Here is a 24,021-nt window from a genome sequence, read left to right as displayed (position 1 = left end):
TGATGGGTGTGTAAGTTGCCTGAGACAATAACACCTCCCATTTTCATTAGCATCACTTTTCACTTGTCATTTCTGTAGCTGTAACTTGCTGAACTCTTAAAACTGGATTTGGAATCTTCCAAAGCACCTTTGTAATCTTCAGCTGAGTGAGAACAGGAGCTGACAGAATAGAGACCCTCTTTGAAGTTTTCTGTTTATTTTTTTTGCCCTGAATTATTAAATGGCACTCCTTTGGCCTAAGAGGCCACAGGGACAAAACTGAGTGAATTCATGAAAATGACAATGTTTTCAAGCATGTGTCATTAGATTCATTAGCCTTCCTGACAGATGGAATTCTTAGATGGAATTCCTCATGGCCATGCTGCCCCAAGAGCAGAAGGAAAAGCCTTCTTCCCCGAGAGAAGGAGGAAAAGCTCCCGTGTTTTTCCTCCACCAAGGCATAGGCAGTGTGAAGGAGAAAGCATCCTGACAGGAACAGGGAGCTGGATAGGGAGCAGTGAGTGAAATGCATCTGTGAGTTGTGTATCAGACTCGGGAATTCTGTCTTTAAATCACTTCCATGGTATGGGGTTCATCTTGCTTCCTCTCCGGTCAAGCAGTTCACTACAAAAACTAAACACCTTAAATATTCAAGGGCTAGAAAAGGGCATAATTAATGCTCTCAACAGTTCAATTAACAGCTCATCTGTCAGAGCAGCTGCCAAAAGAGCTGTGCTTAGGTATGAAGAGAAATTGGGAGTAACTCGGGTGTGACACTCAGGGTGTGTAAAATGGTTTTGAACTGTCAGATAATTTATTGAAGCAGATGAGTCTTTTTAAGGGTCCTGGGTCTGCAGTGGTAAAATCTTAATCATGCCTCATGATCTGAACACTATAATGGAAATAAAGTATTTTAAATACAAATTCTGTTATGGACTTGAAAAGCCTCCCAAGGAACCTGAGCATGATATTGTGCTCTCAAGGTTTCTGCACTGGAATAGAAGATGTATCTTGCATGACTTTTCAGTCTGATTCCTTATGTTTTTAAAACAAACGGTTCTGTCCTGTGTTGTCCCGTGCCTCCCACCCTTCAGATAAATGTGTTACTAAAAGGCACGAGTCTTGGACAAGATACAATATTGATTTTTGAACCTTTAAATACTTTTTAATGAAGTATTTCGGTGTCCATTGAGCAGAGTGCAGCTGGTAAATACAGTGAACATAAATGTTTTCGAGTGTGAATCATATCTGACCTCCAGAGGTGACCTTTCTTGCAGTCGTTTGCACCCTCTTTGCAGTTTGCGGTGTCCTCCCCTGTCTTGCTTTCATCCATTATGGATTTTCCCTGTCGGCAAGATTCTCTGCTGCAAGGAGGATTCAGTAGAAGCTGAGCTTCTTCAGTAAAGGCCAGATATTTCAAATAGTATCGAAAACTCTAGGGAATGCTTACACATTTCAACTTGCTTTTAAGACTTAGAGTCTCCAATCCTTTTTAAAAAGAAGATTTAGAGTATCTCTGAGAACTTTTGAAATTTTTATGAGAAACCTATGGAAAACGTTTCTCTGTACAACTCTTGTATTGCATTTTTTTTTCAGTGTCTGTAATGAGTCTAAAATGGTTTTTGCTGTTACTAGCACTTGGGAAAAGTGTTCACCTGTTCCACCTGTTCCCAGGCCAGCACAGAGGTATTTTCACAGCATGTCATCAGTCTGCTCAGAGAAAAACAGTGAAGAGGTATAGCCTTGTTTCATAATGGAGTAATTTTAAATTAAAGCTATTAAAGTCATCTTGTGAGTGCTTCCTAAGATATGTTTATTGTACTCATGTTATCCTGTGCAATCTCTAGCAGCTGCAAAACCTCCGTTTTCTTAGGAAGGGCATTGATTGAGAGCTGTGAACCCGAGCTGTGATGTTTCTGCTATTTTTTTGTGGTTTTACCATCCTCCTCCCATTTAGTTGACTTCAGCGTGGGTACAGTCAGTGTCCCCATGCCTCAGGCTGTATAATACATTTGGGCTAATAAAAAAAAATAGCAGATCTTATGGAACCTGTAGCACATCTTAGTGAAGTCCTGGATTGTTTTCTGTGAAAAACAAATTCAAAACCAAAGAAATCAATGCTGGCAAGAAAAGCCAGCATTGACAAACTAAAGGAACCCAAGCCATTTCTGCTCAGCGAGGCTGAGGGGAAGGCGGGCTTGGGCTCGTTTCGGTTCGGGTTCGTTTCGGTTCGGGCTTGGACAAAGGCTCGGCAGGCTGCAGCTCGTGCTTGGCTGCGCTTGGGCTCGTGTTCGGCTCAAGTTCGGATCTGCTCGGGCTGGGCTCGAGTCGGGCTGGGCTCGGCTCAGGCTCATTTTCACTCGGTTTCTGGCTCCAGTCTGCTCCGCTCGGCTCCATTCGGTCTCCGGCTCGCCTCGTTTCCGCTCGGCTACCCCCGGCTCCACTCGGTCTTCGGCTCGGCTCGGATCCGCTCGCCTCAGGCTCGCGTTCGGCTCGGGCCGTCACTCTCCGCGGCCCGCGCCGGCCGCGCCCTACCCCGCGCGTGCGCACAGCGGGCGCCGTTCCGCACGCGGGTGGTGTGCGGCGGCGCAGGCGCGGTGGGGCGGCAGCGGGGGTTCGGCGCCGGCCGGCTCGCTGGGCCCGCCCCGCTACCCCCGGCCCCCGCCCGCCGCGCGCCCGCCATGAGCCCGCGCCCGCCGGCCTGAGGCGCCGCCGGTGCCGGAGCGCTCCGCCAAGATGGCGTGTGTGCTGGAGGCACCGCTCCGCATGAGCGTTCTCTCGGTAAGTGCCGCGGGCCGGGCCCTGCGTGACCTTGGCCCCCGCTGGGCCCCTCTGTCCGGCGGCGCCGGGAGCGGCCCTGGGGCTGCGCCGGGAGCGGAGGCGGTGCGGGCGGCGGGGCCGCGCTCCTTCCCTCTGTTCCCCGCGCCGCAACTTCTCCCGGCGCTGGTTTTCCCCTTACGAGGATCCCGTTCCGTGGCTGCGGAGGCACCGGCGCTCTGGACGTGTCGTTCGCTGCTGACACGGCTCGGGCTCGCCGGCCCCGAGCAGCTGCTGCTCGGCACGCGGAGGGCCCTGGCGCTGTCGGCGCTGCCCTTCCTCAGGGGCTGCGGAGTAGGGCTGGCGCTCCCAGGTGGGCTCGCAACCCGCCCCGATTCGGGGACTGTGCCGCTGCCGGAACCGGGGCTCTCTCCTCGCAGCGTCCCGGCTCCTGCGGCAGGGAGGAGCCGCCGTGCTGCGGGAGCCTCTGACAGCCGCCTTCCCTTCCCCGGGGACGGCCCAGGGCGCGCAGCGGTCCTGCTGCATCGCACGCGTGCTGGGAGCAGCGACGCAAAAGGTGCAGCCCTGGTGCTCCCCTAAGAGCGGAGGGTTGGCGCTTTTCCTTCTCTTTGAAAAATTCGTGTTGGTTAAGAGATCCGTGAAACTGATTATGTCGATAAAAGAAGACTTTTTTGGGGGAGGACTGCCTGCATGTGAATACCCTTCTACGTATTGCAGACCTCGTAGCTGGTGGTGTGGAAGCCAGGATATTTTAGAAACAGAAATCTACGGGATATTTGAAGTCTAGAAGAGTTTTACACGTAAATACGGGTCTCAAAAATGCTGTCTTTGGTTGCACGGTGGAAGTGTATCTGTAGGATTTATGTGGCATAATTTAATAGTGTTTCTGGAGACAAAGGAGCCCTGCTGCCTCTAGATGATTCTTCTCTGTGATGTGAGACCACAGGCAAGAAGCTGCTGGTGCCTCTCGACATCGAGGTGGGGAAGCAGGGGTAGATTCAGCCCCATAGCATATACTTGCTAAAGCAAGGGAGAGTTTTCAATTCCCTTAGAGCTTCTCTCAAGGAAAATTCATAAGGAAAAAATGGGCAAAGCTTAATGAAAAGAGAGCTGGTGAAAAGAAAAAAAGGTGAGATAATGGAAACACACCTTGGCAAGTGTTCGTGAGAACCTGCAGGGAAAATTCCCTTCACCTTTCCCACCCTTGTATTTTGGAATGCTCGCCATCTCCGACTTTGGATCTTCTCAAAAGGAATAACAAATCAGTGGTGCATAAGTGTGTAGCTTACAAGCATGGTCCTGTTGCCGAGAAGAGAATTTGCTTTGTCTTATACAGCACTATGAGAATTTTGTGGGCAATACTGTGCTGCTGTCCCATTGAAGGTGTGTGGCAAAGGCTTTGAAATGTAGATATGTTGTGGCAAAGTAAGGTAAAAAAAAATGTCTTGTTAGGAGCTTCCCTCTTTTGGAGAGCTTGTTTGTGGGTATGATTCTTGAGCAACATTAACTGCTCTTTGGAACTTTTTCTTCCAGGTTTTTTTATTCTATATAGTAATTAAACATAATAAAATTGCGATTCAAGGCAGTGCTGATAACTGCAGTTCATAAATATCTCTCTGTTAACTTGCTTTGACAGTTACCATGTTGTCATCTACGTTAAGCACCTCATCTTCTCTAGATTACACTTGAACACAGTGTTATCTTTGTGTGATGTTGCCCAGCAGTAACGCACTGCACATTTAAATATAATTCTTTGGGTTCCCTGCCTCTTGCCTGGGAAGTTTTGTAGACTTGCTGCTGCATAAGCCATTGTATGAATTGATATAAATTATTGCAATTGTTTGCTCTCTCTCTGCAGGAGGTCACAGCCAGTAGCCGCCACTATGTCGATAGATTGTTTGATCTCGATCCCCAAAAAGTCCTGCAAGGTGTCATGTAAGTCATTGAAACACTCTTGGGCTCTTGGTTGTGCATAGGGCAGGTGTACTTGATCCTACTAGAGTGATAGGTCAAGGGCAAGAAACTCTTCCTATGTTTTTTTTGAGAAATGTAGTTGGCACATCTTTATACAAATATGTCAGTATTGATGTAGAGATAGTATTGATATAGACTCTCACACTGTAGTGCATATGGTTTATAACACAGCCTCCCAGTTGCCAGAAATGAGGTTAAACGTTCTGTGAGCACTGAAAATTTTTTTGGATATATTTATGCCTTTTGGCCATGTTTTGCTCCTCTTCCAGGTCTGTTGAGACTCTTTTTTTCTTACTGCACTGCCAAGTCAGTGTACCTGCCTCTTACTCTTTCCCCTCCTGCCATGCCTGTGTGTTGGCTTTGACTTTTTTAGTGCTTGGCTTCTGTCTCCCCATGGGAACTGCAAACTGCAAGAGAATGCTTCTGCAGACCTGAATTTGGATGCAAGTCATATTTCAGTACTTGTGTTTCATGCCAATGGTCAGGACAGTGACTGAGAGGGTGAGACAAGGAGCAGGAGTGAAACTGCTGCAAATCTCTGGTTGTTCCCTTGCTGTCCTTGGGCCATGAGCTTTCCACTAGAATCACTTTTCCAGCAAAGTGGCAAATGAGACCTTGCCCAGGACTGACTTTGGTGATGGAACCAGACCTTTTTGGGTTTACCAGCAGCTTGTTGGCTGTGGCAGTCTAATGAAACACCAGGAGAAATCAGAGGAACAGATGGGTCAAATAGCTAAGAATGTTGGTTGTGTTGTTTAGCATGACTTGAGGTGTTCCCCAGTAGCAGATGAAAACAATTATTCCAAATGTCCAGGGGCAACATGTCAGTGTCCCTTTAAAATACATGAGGAACTCAGTCTAGGTAAAATTGTCCTGGAAGCCTTTTTGGTTGGAATACCCCCTTACCTGCATAAGAACTTCTGATGCCCTGCTGTAACTATGAACAGGTTCTTAACTCTGTTCTAGGAGAGTCTGGTTTTGCTTCCACCTCATGGCCTTCGTAGTCCCCTCCTCAGAAGGGTGGTGGGGTGGTCCTGGGGAAGGAGATGTCTCATCCAGTGCCCCAGTGGGGTGACTTAGCCCCTGTTTTCTCCCTGGCAGATGCTCTGAGCCATGGCTGGTGCTCCGTCCCTGCTCTCCTTCCTTTTCAAAGGACTGGAGCCCACAACCCTTGGTAATCCCTTCCCTATCTTTTGATATATTATTCATCTTTTGCAGTCTAACTGATCTCCCAAAAACAGGAGTTTCAGGCAGTATGTTTGTCTTGAGTAACATCTGAAATTGGTCATCTTGTCCATGGGTGTCAGTGGATTCTATGCTGAGATCCTTTCTTGTATTTAAAGATAAGAAAATATCAATTTGTTTCACAAAATCTCTCACAGGGCAGATTTGGATGGTAAAACTATTTGTGATGCTCTGGCTGAAATCTTAATTGTGGGAGTATCTTTACTGACTCTGAGCCAGTCCTTTGTGGCAGATGTGTTGTTTTTGAAATATTGGTGGGTGGGTGTGTGACAGTCCAATTTAGAAAAAAATTATATAAAAGAATAAGTATATGAAAGAATATAAAAATGTATATAAAAGATGGAATTTAGAGTAGCATATGTATTAAAAATTTCTGTCAGTCCAGGATTCTTTTTGGGCAGAAAAGTACTACTTTGTCCTTCTTTCTTTGATTTCAGGGTATATGCAGAGGTATTGAAGTTAGAATGATCTGGTATTTGGGGTGGAGTAGGAAAGGATTAAAGTTTTTCCAGAAGTGCCTGTCAGAAGCTTTACCAGATATGCTGCATCCTTTGCAGAAAATCTTTGTTTCCTAAGATGTGCTGGTTTTTCCCTGCATCCTGGCTGGAAATACTGATGACCTAGATTTTTATTTTGATTGATGGAACTGTATGAATATCAAGGATCAGAAAATGGGCTGTTTTAAGAGGCTTTGTTTCTGCAGATTGTCTTCAGTTACAATAGTCCTGTTTTTTGTATGCTTGAATGAATAACTTGGGCTTAGGGGTTTTTTTCATTGCATCCTTGTAATTATAATGAAACCAAACTTCTGAATGAGCTTTGATAAAGGTAAAATGTACCTAAATACTTCTTGAACTTGAAAATCATGCCAGTCCAGTTTTCATCTTGTAACTTGAGAAAGCTTTAATTACATATTCTGAAAGTATTTAAATTATTAAAATCTATTTTTTTTTCCCTTGCTTTCCCATGAATTTTCAGAGAGGTGGTGTTCAGAGTTTTCCTTGTCCAGAAAATAAAGCTTTACCTGGTTAGGAGTACCTGTTTTTTAATTTTCCTTCTAATGAGAAAATAGAAAACATTTCCTTGTTGTCCAGTACAGCTGCATGTGTGTCTATTGATCTTATTTCAAAATACCAAGTTTCTTACAGAACTTCTGTTCACTTATTTTCTATCCTGCTCATCTGGATATGGACAGTGGGTAGGAAGGGGAGAATTGTACCTATCACTAAGTCCTGAAATTCTGATCAGGATTTGAAAAGTTGAGATGACTACTGCCTTTTTTACTGTACCTGGTAGCGCACTAAAGTGTTCAAGGCCCATCTCCATACCCACATCTGTGTGGCAGTGTGTGCATTTACCTTCTACTTACTGTCTTTGGAGATGAGATAGGTTAATATAGTGGTTTCCTTCTGTAAACATGAACTCTACATTGTGGCCAGGCTTACGCTTGAGAGGTCTTTACAGGTTTGCTTTGTGTCTCCTTAGGTGCTCCTGTGACCCTTTCCTCTTGCTGTTGTAGAGCTCAGGTTTTCTCCAGTGTGCTCTGAGTGCATTCTGCAAGGTCAGCACTGATGTCAGGTGTGCAGCTATCAAGTGCAGCTCGTGTTGGCAGTGCATACATTGCCTGACACAGATAACTGCAGTGCATTGAAGGCTGTGGTCTCTCAGAGGTTCTCTTCAATGTTTTGCTGTTATTGGCAGATGAAAAGAACAGAGGTGGCTCTGTAAATTTCTGTGTTTTTATGAGAGCTTAATTTGTCCCAAGTTTGTTCCTGCAACATCATCTTCTGCTTTGCAGTATTTTATTTCTTTTATTAAAAGCATTTCTGGGTTGTGATCCTTAGACTGTCATTTGCTTTTCACGTGCTATTAAGCTCAGGACCACATTGTTCAGGTGCAATACTGATACCTGTTTCTATCCTCTAATTTATTTGCTGGTAGGGGGCTTCTTTGAAAGACATTTTATCACACTTACATTTAGCCTGGTGCCTTCAAAGTGGCAATATATCATTTTATGGAGAACTCTGTAATCCCACCTCAAGGCTGCATTTGAAAGGAGCATCCTTCCTGACAAGTCTGGCTTACTCAAGGTTCCAGCTGTTTCTCATCAGACTATTCCTCAGCAGTCAGAGGGTGTCATCCTTTAAGACTTGTAAATTACCATCTTTGTGGTGCACTGAGAATTCCTGTGCTACTGCTGTTCCTGTCCTTTATGACCAGTAGGAATTAGAAGACAAGCGTTTTCCAGTCTCGTGTGGGCATTTTATTTCTCAGCACAATGAAAGAAACATCCTATAGAAATGGCACATGGTCCTCACACTGTGTGTTTTGCATCCAGCTATTTTATTTTGGTAGTTTGGTTCTGTAATAAATGTTCCAGGCACAGGTTTAGATGGCTGTGTAATAGTGTACTGTGTTCTCAGCTATGGCTGTTGGAGGGATCATCAGTGCAGTGTTCACACATGCCCACAGCAAAAACTGTGAAATATGAGAGGCAACAACTTCATGAAGTGGGAAGAGAGGAAATTCCCATCTCTGTTATCCCCCTTCAGACAGTTGTGAAGAGGCTACTTCTGCTTCTTGTTCTTGTCTGTTAAACAAACTTTCTGTAACACTAAGTGATGAACAGTGCTTGTTTCCACATTTTGCATCCCAAACAGCTGCATCAGATTTTCAGTCTCAGTGGGCACTTCTGCACTTCAGTTTTCTGCAGGAGCTGTTCTGGTTTTGTGCATATTCCCTTAGCCCTGTGGAAACAGAGAGCAATCCTTAGGGGGCTGTCATAGTTTGCCCTGTACATTTTGGTCAATTCTGTTGTCTCCTAGGCAGTACACTGTAGTAAATGCATATCCTGTATGAAACTTGGAGGTGTTATTGGCTAACAAGTGATGTAATTTTTCGAAGCATTGTTTTTGTGCAGAGTCATTCATGTGTTAAGGGAAGAGGCTCCCGAGTCCCTCGTAAATGCTTTGTAAACTGCAGGATGGGCTCTTTGTGGCTTGGAGCTGGGAAGCTGAAGGATCTGACAGAAATTGGAGCAGGTTTAGGTGGTGCTGGGAGCACTGCTCAGCTTGTTGGTTTTTCCCTTTCAAGAGGTGAGCTGTGAAGGAAGGCTTTTTGGAGGGAGAGAAGGAACTGAAAGGCTTAAACATCTAGAATTAAGTAGTGCTTTGTGAAGAGGGGCTTTCAGTGCAGTGGTTTTTGTAGTCAGGTGTAAGGATGGTGTAGACAGAGGGAAGAGAGGAAGATGCACTTAAATGCAATTGTGTTCCTGTCACAGAGAAAAGGTGCTCTCATTTTTGCATGCTTTTATAATGCAGCAAAAGATGCTTATGCGGAATAGTTTTTTTTTGGCAAGTAAGTTGTCATGTATTGTAACTCCTGGTATAATATTTAGAGGTGTGGTAAACATCAGGTGTACCTATGATACTTGGCCATCTTCAGCATTACAGTGATGTTTAATATTTCAAGCCTTGCAGTTACTGCTCTGAGCCTGTGAGAGAATGATGGTTATTGACTCTGTTTCACTGCTGCTTTTGAGATAGCTGTGAAGCCACTTTTCTCTAAAACCCCTCTGTTGATACTATCCTCAGCGTTATGATACTGTTCCTTTGATAGCTTGAGGCTCAGAGTTGGATGAGGGAGGAGGAGCAGCCTCTGACAGACTGGCTGATGGAGCTGGAGAGAATGGGGCGAGCATTGGTCGCAGGTGTCCTGAGGTGGGACTCAGTAGCAGACCTCAAGCTGAGCCCAGCTGAACGTGACATGGCCATTCAGAGTTTACTTTCCCCGTATTAATCTGTTATACAAAGGGAGTGGCTGCCTGCAAGGGAGGGTGTAAGCAGCAGGCAGCTGGGGAGAAATCGTTCTGCCCTTTGGGAGTGTTGTCAAGACTGAACTTGGTGCTTGGGCCTGAGGGATATGTGCCACAGAGCCAGAAATGCTGCTGAGTTTGTGATTCTTCATATTTGGCATTGGAGTTTTTTGGTTCCAAGCTGCTAGTTTGCACTGATTGGAATCACTATCAAAAAAAGTTGAATTTAGTAGCTTTCCAAAAAAGCTTATTTTCTATTTGCTATATGGAACTTTTATGCTAATGCCCTGTAAAGGGTTGGTATTTGTAGCAACATGCAAAGGACAGAACTCTGTTTACCGATTAATTTGTGTACCAGACAATTCAGCTGACTTTAGTGTGTGTGCTGTGTTGCTGCTGCTGAACTAATAATGTCAATTGTTGAGATTCTTTTCTTTGGGGATTGTAACAGGAAGGCTAGCTCATAGGATTGCTTGCTAAAATATACTTCAAACAGGCATTATCTGAAATGCCCAGAAACTCCAGAATGAGAGAGTTTATGGGCATATAGATATTAGGGGATTTCTGTTCTAATGAGAACTTAGTAATAGCCATTTGAAAAAGGGAATTTAGGCTTGACTAGGCCAGTACATCATCTTAGCTCTGATAGCTCTTTGGAGATAAAAATCAGAGGTTTTGCTTCACGATAGAAGGACTTTAGATTATTATAATCTAATGGGTAGTAGCTATGTTAAATTAATAGGGTTTGGTGGTCCTTCGGTGGTTGCTGGCCTAAGGTAGAATGGACAGTGTCAAACAATATTCCAAGCTCACATCTAGAGCAGCCAAACACATTCTGCAAGGCCGTTTTAAGGTATTTTCCTGTCCTGAATGAAATTGTAAACTTCTCCATGTGGATCACTTGTGGTGGGCAACATTCTGTAGATGAAGAGTGGTGATCTTAAAATGGGACAGTGGACAAAAGTAACTTTAAATTAAGGGAGTATGTATGAAGAATAGTGCAGTAAAAACGTAGTGTTACAGATACCTCTTGTTTTAATGAAATTTCATTTGATTTTTGCTTAAGCACTGCTAAATGCTGAAGGCAGTCCTTTATACTGGGAAGTGAAATGTTCTTGGGGTTAGATAGAGACAGTGAAAAAAAAAAAAAAGGTACCACAGTTACTTGTATTTGATATTTTGGGTCATTCGTATGAAGCAGCAGTGGTGGAGCTGCTCTTTTCATGTGGTTTGGCTGTTTCGGGACAGTTGTGAAAGTAGTGTTTTGCTGATCTGGCGTCGCAGAGCAGGGATTTTCTCAGTGAGGATTTGTGAGAGTTTGCAGAGCTGCAGCTGTTTTGCCCACACCTCTGTTGGGGTAATTCTTTACTCTTAGAACCTAATGTGGTTAAATAGCAGAGATTGATGCTGAAATTGAAATGGTGATAATACAGAGCTCTCTCTAGCTATAGTTAGTGTGGTTTTGTTGGTTTGGTTTTTTTGGTTTATATAGGTTACATAATAAAAGTTAGCTAAACTCCCATCCACCACTAACTTCAAGCACTTTAAATTTGGGTTACATTGTTTTTAAAGCTGAGTGAAGTAAATTGTCTATATATAGCATCATGTAACTTATAGCACTATATCCAGACTCAGTGCAAAGGATGAGGCAATAAAATGTGCTTGGGAGAGGTGGGAAAAGAAGCATTTCTCTTTTTTCAGTCCAGGTAGAGACTGGAAAGGAGCTTGAGTTGAAACTGCAGCCAAAGACACGGAGAGCTGACATTGTTAAGCTTGATCAGAAGGGCAGCACGTGAATTGACTGATGTAAACTCCTATGTGGAAGTGAAGGTTTGGTATGAGAGGCTTCTTCAGTCTGTCACACACAGCGAGAGGAGCACTGGAAAACAGCATGAATTCAGGGTAGGAGTAAGCTATCAGTATCTCTAACTACAGGTATGGGTCATTGAAACACTTTCCTTTCTGTTTGGTAGATTTTCTTTGTCAGGAATCTTATGACACGGTAAGTTGCCTCTCCAGAGGATACTTGAGATAAGAATTCAAGCATTTTCAATGGCATTGCAATATGGAGGAGTTGGACTAGACTATCACTTTTAGCACTATGTGTGTTAAATTCTACTGTTCTGCAATGCTGTAGTTAGAGCCAGGTGCTGTTTTTCTATAGCACTTTGATTTTATGCACTGAGACAACAGAATTAAGATTGAGAACAATCATGGATTGAAGGGCTTTTGTTTAAATGTAGTTTGTTTAGTTTGCACTGTGTGTTGATTGTGTCACAGTTTCTAAGGACTTTTTCAGGAGCGTTGAGTAACATTGTCTTGATGTGCTGCTTTGTTCTTTCCTGTAAAATCATCTTTTTTGTTGTATCTACTAATATTTTTGAATGGGATTAGAAATCTTGAAACTTTGTTTCCCAACTTGATGATTGACCTTAAAAATAAGCTGATTTAGGACTTCTGGGGTTTGCTTGAGTTGGCAGGAGTTTGTAACATTTTATTCACATGGTTGGTCCAGGAATCATGTTAGTACAAACACTCCACTTACCAAAGGATTAGAAAACAGCTTAATGCCATAGTAATGTCCATCTTAGAAATTAATTCTGTGACAGTAGTGATGGACATATTTTCACATGCAAAAACTGGTCATTAATTCCTGAGGTTGTTTTGCATCTGTATATAAAAACGGGAGGCTGGAGGAAAGGGAGCAGGAGGAGAAGGAGACAAAAGCTATAGGAAGCATAATTGTCCAAACTTAGCTCCTCCACAATAGGCTTCTGGCTGTAGTCCAGCCAGTATAGGTCCCATGTGCTTATATGATCCTGAAATTTAGAAACTCATGCAGTTGGGGCAGCTGGTTTTTGTCTGAGCTGTGTCCCTGGTACCTCATGTACCAGCTGCCAGTACCTCAGCTTTTTAGAAAGTTGCATTTTGAGTTTTTGAAACCTTTGAGAATGCTGCTTTGTGTCACTCTATTGTTGGTGACTTTGGGCAGCTCCTGGTAGCTGCCCAAAATCTCCAGCCCTGACTGCTTTGTGTTGGGAGCCTCATCAGGCTGCGTAACTAGCTCAGAATCTTTTGGAGCTATTTCTTGCTAAAAGTGAAAGCATTGGCTGGAGGTGCCCAGGGCTACTTTTCCTTCTGTGATTGTTCAGGTCATGTTTGACACCCTTCTCTGTCTAGGAACCCCTGAGATATGTCTCTCTGCTGTTCTCAAAAATCGTAAGATGAGGAAATGTCATGCAGGCTGTTTATTTCCTCTTCTGTGGAGTTCCTGTGGCTGCTTCCTCAAATCACTCTGGCTCATTTCAAGATCTTTTGTGTTGCTGTGGTGGAAGGTGACGTAGGAAAGCTCCAGGGCTTCCTAACAGAATTTTGTATTTGGTCTGTTTGTGCTTGATTTACTATATTTAAAAACAGAGGTAGAGCCAAATTGTCACGTGGGTGTCCTTGTATCCATGCTGCTTTCTCAGGATTTCATTTGCAGGAGAGATGCAGATATGGGGGCTCACTGGGGATGCTGTGAAAGTCTCTTCTTTCTCAGTTAGGACCTGAGCTCACTCTTCTGTTTCATTGGGGTTTTATTCTATGGAGGGAGTCCCAAACTTAAAACTGACTTCATGAAGATGTTGAACTTCAGTAACTTCTGCATAGGATGAAGGTCAGCGCCTCAGCTTCCTTCTGCACTAGTAATTTTCATTTACTACTAATTTTCTCAGGATGTAGACATTTAATAATGTTGGTTTTTATTGGTTAGTTTTCATTGAAACTGAAAGACCATATTTTACAAACTGTTTTATTTAATATAATTTCTTGCTTATCTGAAGTGGCTATATCTGGTGTCTTTAAACAATTACACACTAAATATTAGAATAAAACCAGAACTTCATACACAGTTGGCAAATTAGTTCCTCTTGTAACTCTTGTCAAGCTGTATTTAAATGGAAATTAGTTTAATGTAGTCCTAAAATATTTTAAACACTCATGCTGTGTTCATATACTAGCATGCACTGCACTTTATTTATAGCTATTTAATTGAACTGATTGCTTTTGGGTTCCTATGTTCTGAAAAATTGTTAGAGCTGATAAACATCACCCAATATTTTTTTTGGCTTTTCTCAAATTTGTAGGAAGAGAGTTAGTCTTGCTGATTTTCCAGTCTCTAAGTTGTTTCATAACTTAAAGCTTGGATTGGTCTAAGGGTTGAGCTGATGAAACAATATTTTTATTTCTTTAAGAAGCAATAAGAGATTGAAAAAGCTGGTTTAGCACTTCAGGAAGCAATATTCCCAAGCACTTAGCTAGGATCTCTGCAGTACTTTATTGTTGGCAGCTTAAGTTATTCCTTCTTGCAGTTTTTTTTTCCCATGTAAATTACTTTATTGCACTGTAGTGCATCTCAGAATAAATATCAGATTTTAAATCTATGCACTAAATTGATTGTAATTTGGGTTATTTTGTTAAATGATTTGGAATTTAGTTTGAATCTAAACTATAAGATTTAATATGCAGGATATTAAACAAACCCCAAACCAAAAACTCAGCCAACCTCAAATGCATCTTAAGGGCTCTGTTTTGTGTAACTCCAGGTTTGTCTTTTGACTCTTCACAGAGTTGCTGTTCTGAGCTGAGAAGCTCACTAATGCCAAGGTGTTCTGGGTGCAGGTGCCAGCTCTGAGTTTTTCTTGGGAGGCTCCTCTGGCTGTGTTGGTGCTTGGCAGCCAGCTCATAACCTGAGCTTGGAGCTGGGAATTGGAAAGGCTGGGTCTCTCTCTGGATCATGGTCCTGTCACAGGTTAGGCCTGGAGTCACCACAGATGTGTTGTTCTGAAGTTCTCATCTCCCTGTAACTGCATTGTTACTGCTGCTCCCTTCTTCCTCATGCCGTGGACTCCTTTGCACAGAGGAAATGGGAGCAGGGTGCCTGACATTTGGAAATAAAGTGGGCGTTAGTTTTGGACTCAGTTTCTGAGGTTTCTTTGTTACCTCTCCTACAAGATAGTGATCTTTGCTACTTTTGTTCCTTGGATGTATCTCATGATGTCTTGGATCTGAAATCAGTCAAGCTTGAACTTGTTGGTGGTTATGTTCTCAAATAAGGGAGTTGCCCTCAGTTTTTTCCAAGTTTTATGATTCACCAAGGAGCTGGTAGTCTAGGACAGCATGTGGTAGCTCCTTACTTCTTAGGCAATTAGCTTCCTGATCAGGAAAATCTCTATAAAATACCACATGGAAATACATAATTATTTTTCTTAGCACACAAAAAAGTCTACTACTATGCAACATTCAAATATGGCATTTTAAGGGTGTTCTTGCTTTCCATATCCATGGCTCCCTGTGTATTGAATAGGGTCACTTCTGTAGGTGGCAGTTTGAAAGAGAGAAGCGTGGCAGAGAACTTGGGAGTGCCATAATGCACACAGACATGGGGACATTTGAGTCTTGTCTCTGACGTGTTTTGGTCACCTTACAAATCTGAAGGTATTTGGCTTGCCTGGTGGGTTGAAGTTGGTCAAATATACATGTGTTGGAGCTGTCAGAAATCTCAAGCTTGTGCTATTTCTTACCTATCTGACATAACTTTCCTGAGGAACTTTATGAACGTGGGATGGAGAAATTCATCAGAATCATTTACAGATCAGGACTGTGCCCTCACTAACCCTCTCCACTGGAGTGTTATGGAACTTGGCCATACTCCTGCCACTTGTGAAAGGGTCTCCAAATCAAATTCTAATAAGCAATACTTACTAAATGGTTATAAGGTTAACATGCTGTTCTGTTAGGGATTGGGGCAGGAGTCAACAAAAGCTGGGTAGTGTTGTTTTCAGTTTTGTTTGTTGTTTTTTTTAACACAAAATATGGTGTAAAATCAACTGAGCAGAGCATTAAAACATCACCAAAATCTGTTTGTTAATTTTCAGAGTGCTTGGTTAGAGCCTTCTCTTTAGCTGCCTGAGATGCCTTTGCAGACTGTGGATATGGTGCAGCTTTCCAATGACTGGTGCCTCAGGGTAGCAGGGAGAGGCAGCCTCTTCAGAAGTCCTGGAGTGGCCTGAGCACTTTAGTACCTGAACTTGACACTTCTGTTGGTACAGTTTCCTTTATTCCTCTGAGACATTTGACCTTTGCTTCTGCCACTGTTTTGGACTGACTCTTGTATTTCACAAACTTTTAAAAATTACTTTTAATGTGAAGGGTTCAGCATAGAAACCACTGAAGTACTGTTTCTGATTTTAGTGACAACTTCAACTCCATTTGTGGAATTTTCAGGGGCTTCCAGCTTAGCCTGTCTCCTGACCTTGCTCTTTCTCCTCTACTTCTGCCTTGTGGTGTGAAGTTACCCACCTTAGGTGCAGTATTTCCCGCTGATGCTGAGCTACGTGGAGCTGTGCTGGGCTGGCAGTTGCTGTTCAGTGATGGCTCATTGGCAGGGGGGTTCCTGACTCTGTTGGATTCAGGTGTGCACAGAAGTGCAGTTGAGCTGCTTTTAGTGATGCTCCTGTGCCGGAGCTCTGAGATCACAGGTAGACTTGGAGCTAGCTTGGAATTCCTCGAGTACTCTTGTGTATGCAAGGGGAGAGCATGTGGAGAAATTCAGGGAGAACAGGCAATTACCTTTTGCTAACTGAGCTTTATGAAGGTCCTGTTTGTGCCAGTAAGGCGTTTCCTGCCTCTAATGGAGGGAGTTGTTAAACTTGGGGCGCTCGGGACAACTGCTTGGTGCAGTGAAATCTGCTTTTGCAGTGGACACCAAAGGACTGTATAGTGTTCCTGCTGGCCAGGGCAGATCTTACAGAACAGGGCTGCTCTACGTTTCTTAGAACTTGGAGATAGCAGCTGAGAGATATATAGAGGCAGGAAAACGTGCTCACTTAAAGCAACCACTAACACTCCCAAATTGTTTGAATAAATTATATGCATAGTGATTAACTTATCAATTTTGCTTCTAACACCTTAATAAATCTAGTTTTGGATTTTTGTTAATAAAGAATTACCTGAAGTTGATCTCTCTTTATTCTCTGCTCTTAAACTCTCCAACAGCTAGAAAGTTTCCTAGATATGAATCATCTTGATTTTCTGAAACCAGTTCTAAGTTGCAAGCTTGCTTTCAGATTCTCTGGATGTTCATGTATGCTCAATGTGCTCATATGAAGACAAAAAAGACAAGGTGGTGATAGTTTCTAGGATGTAGTAGCAATTTTCTGAACAAGGTTGCAAACCACATGTTTTCACCGGAGTTCTTAGTGTGTGCAACCATTGTCCACTTTCCAAAGTGCTTCCCGTGTTCTGGTACCACAGTATGAATGCCTGTAATGTGTATAACCTTGCAGTGACTCTCAGGTGGGAAAAATGCTCTGGTTTCCACTTTATTCCTGAGATTTTGATGTACAGATGTTTAGGTGTCTTGGTGAAATACATGAGAGGAAGCCTGGGGTGAAGAGGGGAGTAAAAGCCTAGTCTCTAGAGACTGGTGATGGTTCCTTGTCCCTTTTTCTTAGCTTGCCGTTTTCTGCATCCACTAGACTATTCAGTTAATACTTTAAACTACCAATATTTGGCTTCCCAACCAATAGTGGGATTTTAAAATTGTTTTAGAAGTCTAGTGACTATATGGGCACAAAGAACCAGTATGTCTAGTTTTTCTCAGTAATAAGACTTCTTGGTGTATGGTGTGCATATGAGAGAGTTTGGGTTTTTGCTTACTTGCAGGAGTTGGGGTGTAGTGGAATCCCAGGGCTCTGGAGTATTTTCCTGTAGGCTGAGGAAACTGCCCTGAAGCAGTACCCAGTCTGTAGCTGCAGCATGGACATGTGGAATACTGCTTGATAAGCCTCATGGAAATAGTGAATTCTATAGATAAGCCCTCAGTACCTCAGCATAATTTACCAGGGTTTGTTTTTCTTTCTGGATTTACAGAGATATGAAAAATGCTGTAATTGGAAACAACAAACAAAAAGCCAACTTGATTGTTTTGGGAGCAGTTCCAAGGTATGTCCTTTGCTACTCTCCTTTTCACTGATTCACAGCAGGTCTGGAATAATGATCCTTCGATCACAGGCACTTTTTTGTTTTAACTTTGATTTTAGTTGACTGAATACTTTCTTCAACGTAACTGAGAGAGACTTGAAATATCTGTTAAACTCATGTATTGTAGAACAGGCTGTTGAGTAATGCTTTTTATTTAGAATTTCGTAGAATTCTCTAAAGTAGTCTTGGTGTTTTTATTGAACTTTATCAGTTCAGGAATAAAATCTATTTTTTTGACATTGATATTAATGGTGGATGGAAGTGGTTGTATCTTAATCCTGTTCTTCAGCCAATTGCCTGGTGAGTTCATAACTGAAAATGTGTAAGGTTATGTTAAAGATTTAATTTAAAATATTGAAAAACATCTGAGATAATTTGCTTGTCTGCTCCACTTGCTTCAGAAAATTAAAAGCCACTGATCATACTTTATTGTACCTTGCTGCTTCAGCTGATGTTAACATTTTCTGGACCCTGATTCCACTAGTACAAATTGAACAGGTAACTTTAGCTCCTAGACTGCTCGCTTTCATTTCATCCCTCTTCTCCTCCAGCTTTCTTTCAGCCTCAGTTTGCAGCAATGGAGAGTGAAACCTTGAGGACTGCAGTCCTTGTGCTGTCAGTGTGGCACCCACCTGTATCTTTTTTGCTTAAATGGCAACCAGGTTCCAAACTGTTCTGCCTGAGAGCTGCTGCTGCCTTGTCAAAAATGCTTTTTATTTGCAGAGTGTCTTCTCACTGACAGACCTTGTGCCATGGCTGGCCCTTGAAATTCTCTAGGGATTAGCAGTGGAGCCACCCCCTGTACAAAACCTGCTGGATTATCTTCCCTTTTGACCAGATAACAAACAGGTGCAGAGAAGACTTCGCAGGAGATGAAAATGGACATTTGTTGAAGATGATGAGAAATTTAAGGAATTTCTATCAGCAATGGGCCTTAAGGGGTTTTTGCAAGTCCTGCTGATTCTTCTCATTCCTATTTTAAAAGCTACAGAAGATCTTCACCTTCCAAATCTAGAATCTGCCTGTTCTTATGTTTTGTAGGACTTCTGTTCCCTCAGTTATCCTGCTTTTTGCTGCTGTTTGTTCTGTGCCCAGTAAGGAAAATTCAAAAGTGCTTTTCTCTTCATTGTTGTTAATGCCTTCTGGCTGCCCAGGTAAATTATACAGTTAATCTACAACTGCAGAGAAATGACTGGCCCTGGGAAATGTTAAAAGGTGAACTATCACACTTGTCCTCTCTTCAGGACAAATTATTCTCAAATGAGCAGAAGTCTCTTTAGAGATCTTCAGAAAAGGCTCTTGAGACTGGTGGACTAGCTGAAATACATTGTGACCAAAGATTATTCTCTCTGGCTATATCCTGGCATCATCTACGCCCAAGTGCCTTTCTGCAGACTTTACAATTTCCTCAAGGTGTTGCAGACAGACTTCACTAGATTATAGACTGTTTGTATTAGAGAGCTCCTTTGGTTGTTCTCTGTCAAGGAGGTGGTAATCCATTGGCTCTTTTGATGTGCCTTCTAATCAGTGAAGCTGGTGGAATACAGGGGCCTGTGGAATTCCATTCTGCAGAGCCAAGCCCCTCCCTCAGTGAGGAGAGGAGTAACCAACCTGGCATTCTTTGGTTTAAGTCTTCAAGAACAGTTTTCTTTCCACAGAGTTCAGTTGCAGGCTCTCATGGGAAACTGATTCTCTTCTCTAATGGGAATTGTTAGAATTCTGCTGCTGCTTTGTCCTATGGTTCAGCTTGTTATTTACTCATTTCTTGCTTCTCTCTCCTTCTCCAAGTATTCCTCCATCAAGCTTTCAGAAAATACTCTTTAGACCCAAGGACCCTCTACAGACTTGTCACTCAGTGGAAAATAAAACAGTATGTCCAGATATTAGAACAGACTCATACGGGGTTTGGAAACAAGTCTAGGAAGTATCTTTTGTTTGAAATCGGGCCAAATACTGCTGGAATATATGAAATAGCCCTATTATTTTAAAATACTGCAAAGAAATGCAAAGTCCTTTGAAGATCTCCCTACAAAGGAAGCAGTTGCTGTGGAAGAATGGATGGAGAACACTCAGTGGCCCTCTGAGTGTTTGAGCTGGCTGTTCAGTGGTGTCATCTTTGGAAAGGGACATGTATCAATACCTTGAATGAATTTTTTTTGGGCCCTTTAAAGTTCAGTCTGACCTGTGGTCACCTCTGGACTGCTTGTTCTGAAGAGGATGCTAGGAAAAACAAAGTCGATGAAAGAAAGCTTGCAGAATTGCCAGGTCTGGAATTTAAAACTAAGAGGTGTTAAAACTGTACAAATGTGTGCACAGACTTGGTCCTGGATGTTTAGAATGGAAATAGCCAGCCTGTGTGTGGATTTTGTTTCCTAAGAAGTGATTTTCTATATCTCTTCCTAGAATCATAGAATTCACATTCTCATGGAATGCTGGCCTTGGGCCCCTGACAGGGCTGCAGAAATGTTACTTTTTGAAATTCTTGCTCTTTAATAGTAGTCCCAGAAAATAGAATTTTTAAAGTTTAGAAGGGAAACAGCCAAGTCCTTTCAGTGGCAGACCAGCTTAAAGCTAAGACAACAGCATTGGCAAAAATAGTTTCCTACATGTACTGTCCTTCAGCCTTTTTTTCCTTCTACCCCACATTAGTGCTAGCAGAGACCAAGAAGTCCACAGGAATTACTGGTGTGCCCCTCTATGCAGCAGTTCTATACGAACAAATCCTGTAGCTTTTGTGTCTATCACCACATCAGACACCTCTTTGGTGTCCAAGTTCAATATTTAATGCTTTCTGTTAGTTCCTCTTACAGCCTAAATCTCAGGGAAATGGTTGAATCATCAGTTCAAATGTAAATTGTTCTTTTCCAAGTCATCTTGACAGGGCTTCTTAACTACCAAAGTGCTGTTCATCTAGTCTGTAGTGCTGATGGCTCCCAATCCTCTGAACTGTAAATGGCTCACAGAGGTGGAATTGGAAAAGAAAACCCTTCAGTGAAATGAGCACGAGGAGGTTCCTGATAAGTCAGCATTGCAAGTCTGTGGAGAAGCTTTTGGTGCCTGGAGGGATGCAGCATTGCTGGTTTGCCATCCAGGCACCAGCAGGGCCTTTCAGTCCCGGGATAATTTCTTCCCTTCTTTCATGTGGGGGATGGCAGAGTACGGGGAAGGCAATGTTAAGTTCCAGTGTGCAGAGCATAGTTCTGTCTTCTTGTTTGTCATAGTTACCTGTTGAAGCTCTGATCTATGGGATATTGACAAAAGGCTTTACCTGAATCAAATTATTGCTGACCTAAATATTGCTGAGAGTCCAATATTTTAAGTCTAATCCACTTCATTAAAACCTTCAGTTATTCCTTTGCTCCAAAATGAATAGTTTTTAAACCAAATCTTAATCTCAACCACCCAGGGCCTTTAACAAAACCACTAAATCATTCTTGTCCCTTACTGGAAATGATTTTCTACCTTCCAGCTGATACCCTATCACATAAAGTAAATTATTTGGCATCGTAAGGGGGTAGTGCACTTCTTCCCAAAGCTTTCTCTAGGTAGGTGCACCTCAAAGAATTTTAGTTAAATTTAGTTAATTTTAACCTTTCCCTGTCATTTATTAGCGATTCTGTTTAACTGTTGGGTTTTTAAATTTTTTAAATTTCTTTGGAGTACATTTTAAAGGCCATGTAGAACAGCTGAAGGATTCTTTACCATTCCATCACTTGAATTTTGAGTTCTGCACAGCAGAATTAGGTTGCCTATGGAAGTGAAAACTAGTAAGAATTTATTGGGATTTTAAATTGTTTCTAGGGCTGTAAACACACCAGTATGAAATTTTATGTTTAATTTTATTGTTAAACATAATCAAATTCCTTCAGGCAGTGTTCTTTTAGAGCTTGCCAAAAGAGTAAAAGATTGCTGCTTTGATAACTTTGTAACTTCATAAAAATGTTGAGAAGGGAAATGCTTTAGGTGGCTCTGCTCCTGGCAGTGCAGGTGAAAAGCCAAGTTGGTGTAACAGAGCTCTTCTGACAGAACCACCCTCTGTGCTTCAGACCATGTCCTACCTCCACTTCTTGTGCTGTGTTTGACTGCACTGAGACCTGCCTCAGCTCAATAATCACACAAAACGAACTCTCACAAAAAGCAGGTCTTGTTCTGTGGAGTTAAAAACAGGACAGATGAGCAGAGAATGGGGAGAGCAGAAGATGCCCTACAGCAGTGGGGAAATGTGCTTTGAAATGCTGAGGGCTTGCTGGGGTGACAGTGACACAGATCTCCATCAATGGGAGCTGGAAAACCAACCAGGACAGCCCCTTCAAATGGTTCCATGTTTGATCCTGCCTTGGAGCAAGGCTGAGGATCTGTCAGAACTCCTCAAGCCTCCAGTGCTCCTCCGTGCCCACCTGGTGGCCGTGGTGCCTGCAGGAGCTGAGGTCTGGGCTCTGCTGCGGCTGTTAGTAAATGTGCTGTTATCAGGTCTGCACATCTGGGACCTTCATCATCCCTGGCACATTCCCAACTTGCTTCCAGGAACTCCATGCACTTGGACACAGTATTGTGAGGTCTGTCACGCACATTAGGGAGTGTTTAGTCCAAACTTCTTGGATGTCCTTAAGAGGTCACGATGCAATTGTTTCCTGATGCCTAGTTCTGATGTTTGTGCAGTGTGCATTGGCCTTTGCCGTCATGCACTCCCCAGGGTAGGGATCTGTGCGCGGGTGCTGTGGTTTGCTGTCCTAGGGGAAGGAGCTTCACCAACCATGCTGGTGTTTTCCATGGCTTGCTGTGCTCTAGGGTGGTGGTGGGGAGCAGAGGCTCTCCTGTGCTTGTCCTTTGCTTTTCTTCAAATCAAGTCAGGAGTCAGGACCTGATTGCATAGTTAGACATCTGTTAAAGAGGAATAATTCTCTTCACAAAAATGATGTATTGAACTGGAACAAGGTATTCTTCTAACTCAGCTCTGGAGTACAGGTGAGTCAATGCAAACATTTGCAGTCAGCAGAATTGTATGAGAGCTGTTGTTTAAAAGCTGTACTACCCCATATCTCTGAAGTGCCTGTTCTGATAGCAAAAAGAAAGTTGTTAATATAAGATGTACTTCTAATGCCACCTTTTCTAGTTTGTATTTTTATTAGAATTTTAACTTTCAAGTTTAAAAATACCGTGTAGAAGGTAGCTTTAAGATACCTCATGTTACTTGTTCTCAAGGAGATGGAAGAGTCAAATCTGTACAAAATTACTTGAAAGTGTATTCTTGACATCCTCTTTCATGTGCTGATGGAGGATGTTGGCTGGTGATAAACTCAGTGAGACTGCAGTGTAATCTTTTTGTATATAGTGGAGAATTTCAAACTGCAGGTGAATGGGAAGTAAAACCAGCTTGATTTTTGGTATATGGTCACTCAGACGAAAACCTTTTAGAATTGGTTTATCTAAATGAACAGTAGTTGTTCAGATGGTGGTCATAAGCTGGCTGATAAGCTAATTCAGACAGGAATTTCTGGAAGACTTAGAATAAAGTTTGAATGTGTTTTATCAAAGTAAATGGAATGAGCAGTCTAATGGTGAACATAGGAATAAGACATGGGTCTTGAGCAAAGTGATAAGATGGTTGAAGCGAGGATAGGTGAAGATGTTGCTTTATGTAATGCCTATTAACACACTTTTTGTGAAGCAAAAGGCTTTTATCATCTCAAAAATAGTCTTAAACTGAGCCAGTGTAATTCACTGTGTAAGTTAAAAAGCTCTGAGTGCTGTTGGTGTAAATTTATCTCTGTTTGGTTTCAAGGGCTGTGTGTTGATCCCACCTATTCTGGTATAAATGGCTTCAAAGAAAGGATGTATTTATGTTTTGCTGAGTGGGTCATGGAAGAGTCCTCAGGGGAAACGTTGGAATAGATTCAGCTGAAACTGGAGATCTGCCAGTGGTGATGCACTGGGATGGAGGGTTTTGGTCTAGTAACTAAGAGAGATTGTAATGCAGCCACCTCAGGTAGCCTTCAAGCCGCTCTAGAAGGGGGTGTGTGAATACCTCAAGGGAGCTGGGAGCACCAGGGTAGGAACAGGAATCCATGGGGTGCTGGGGGAAGTATTCCTGCTGTAAACGAGGCTCCATGTGGAGGAGCCAGGGTTGTTTTCAAATTAAACATCATTAAAGAGGAAGGTGAGGGAAAACTTGATAGTAGTCATGAAAAATGTGGAGTTTCAAATCC

At 42.7% G+C, this 24,021-nt stretch overlaps 1 protein-coding gene across 6 annotated transcripts in view; it reads left to right on the top strand.

The window, feature by feature from the left end:
- The first annotated feature begins 2,626 nt into the window (after positions 1-2,626).
- The window catches only part of ARMC8 (armadillo repeat containing 8), a 61,789-nt gene continuing 40,394 nt past the window's right edge, over positions 2,627-24,021 (top strand). For 3 of the 6 annotated variants that reach the window (XM_005529547.3, XM_005529546.3, XM_014258319.2), the window contains exons 1-3: positions 2,627-2,760; positions 4,616-4,692; positions 17,705-17,776. In XM_005529547.3, the coding sequence (XP_005529604.1) occupies positions 2,716-2,760; positions 4,616-4,692; positions 17,705-17,776 (194 nt within the window). In that variant the 5' untranslated portion in view covers positions 2,627-2,715. Of the gene's footprint in view, positions 2,761-4,615; positions 4,693-11,666; positions 11,693-17,704; positions 17,777-22,552; positions 22,781-24,021 lie in introns of those variants that run through there. The other 3 variants (XM_014258320.2, XM_014258321.2, XM_088060978.1) reach the window with 3 other exon arrangements.

This window comes from Pseudopodoces humilis, chromosome 11 (assembly GCF_049639895.1).
Source record: "Pseudopodoces humilis isolate 2021_Gansu_Grassland_sample_001 chromosome 11, ASM4963989v1, whole genome shotgun sequence".
NCBI lineage: Eukaryota > Metazoa > Chordata > Aves > Passeriformes > Paridae > Pseudopodoces > Pseudopodoces humilis.
This window is presented reverse-complemented; position numbering and strand designations above follow the sequence as displayed.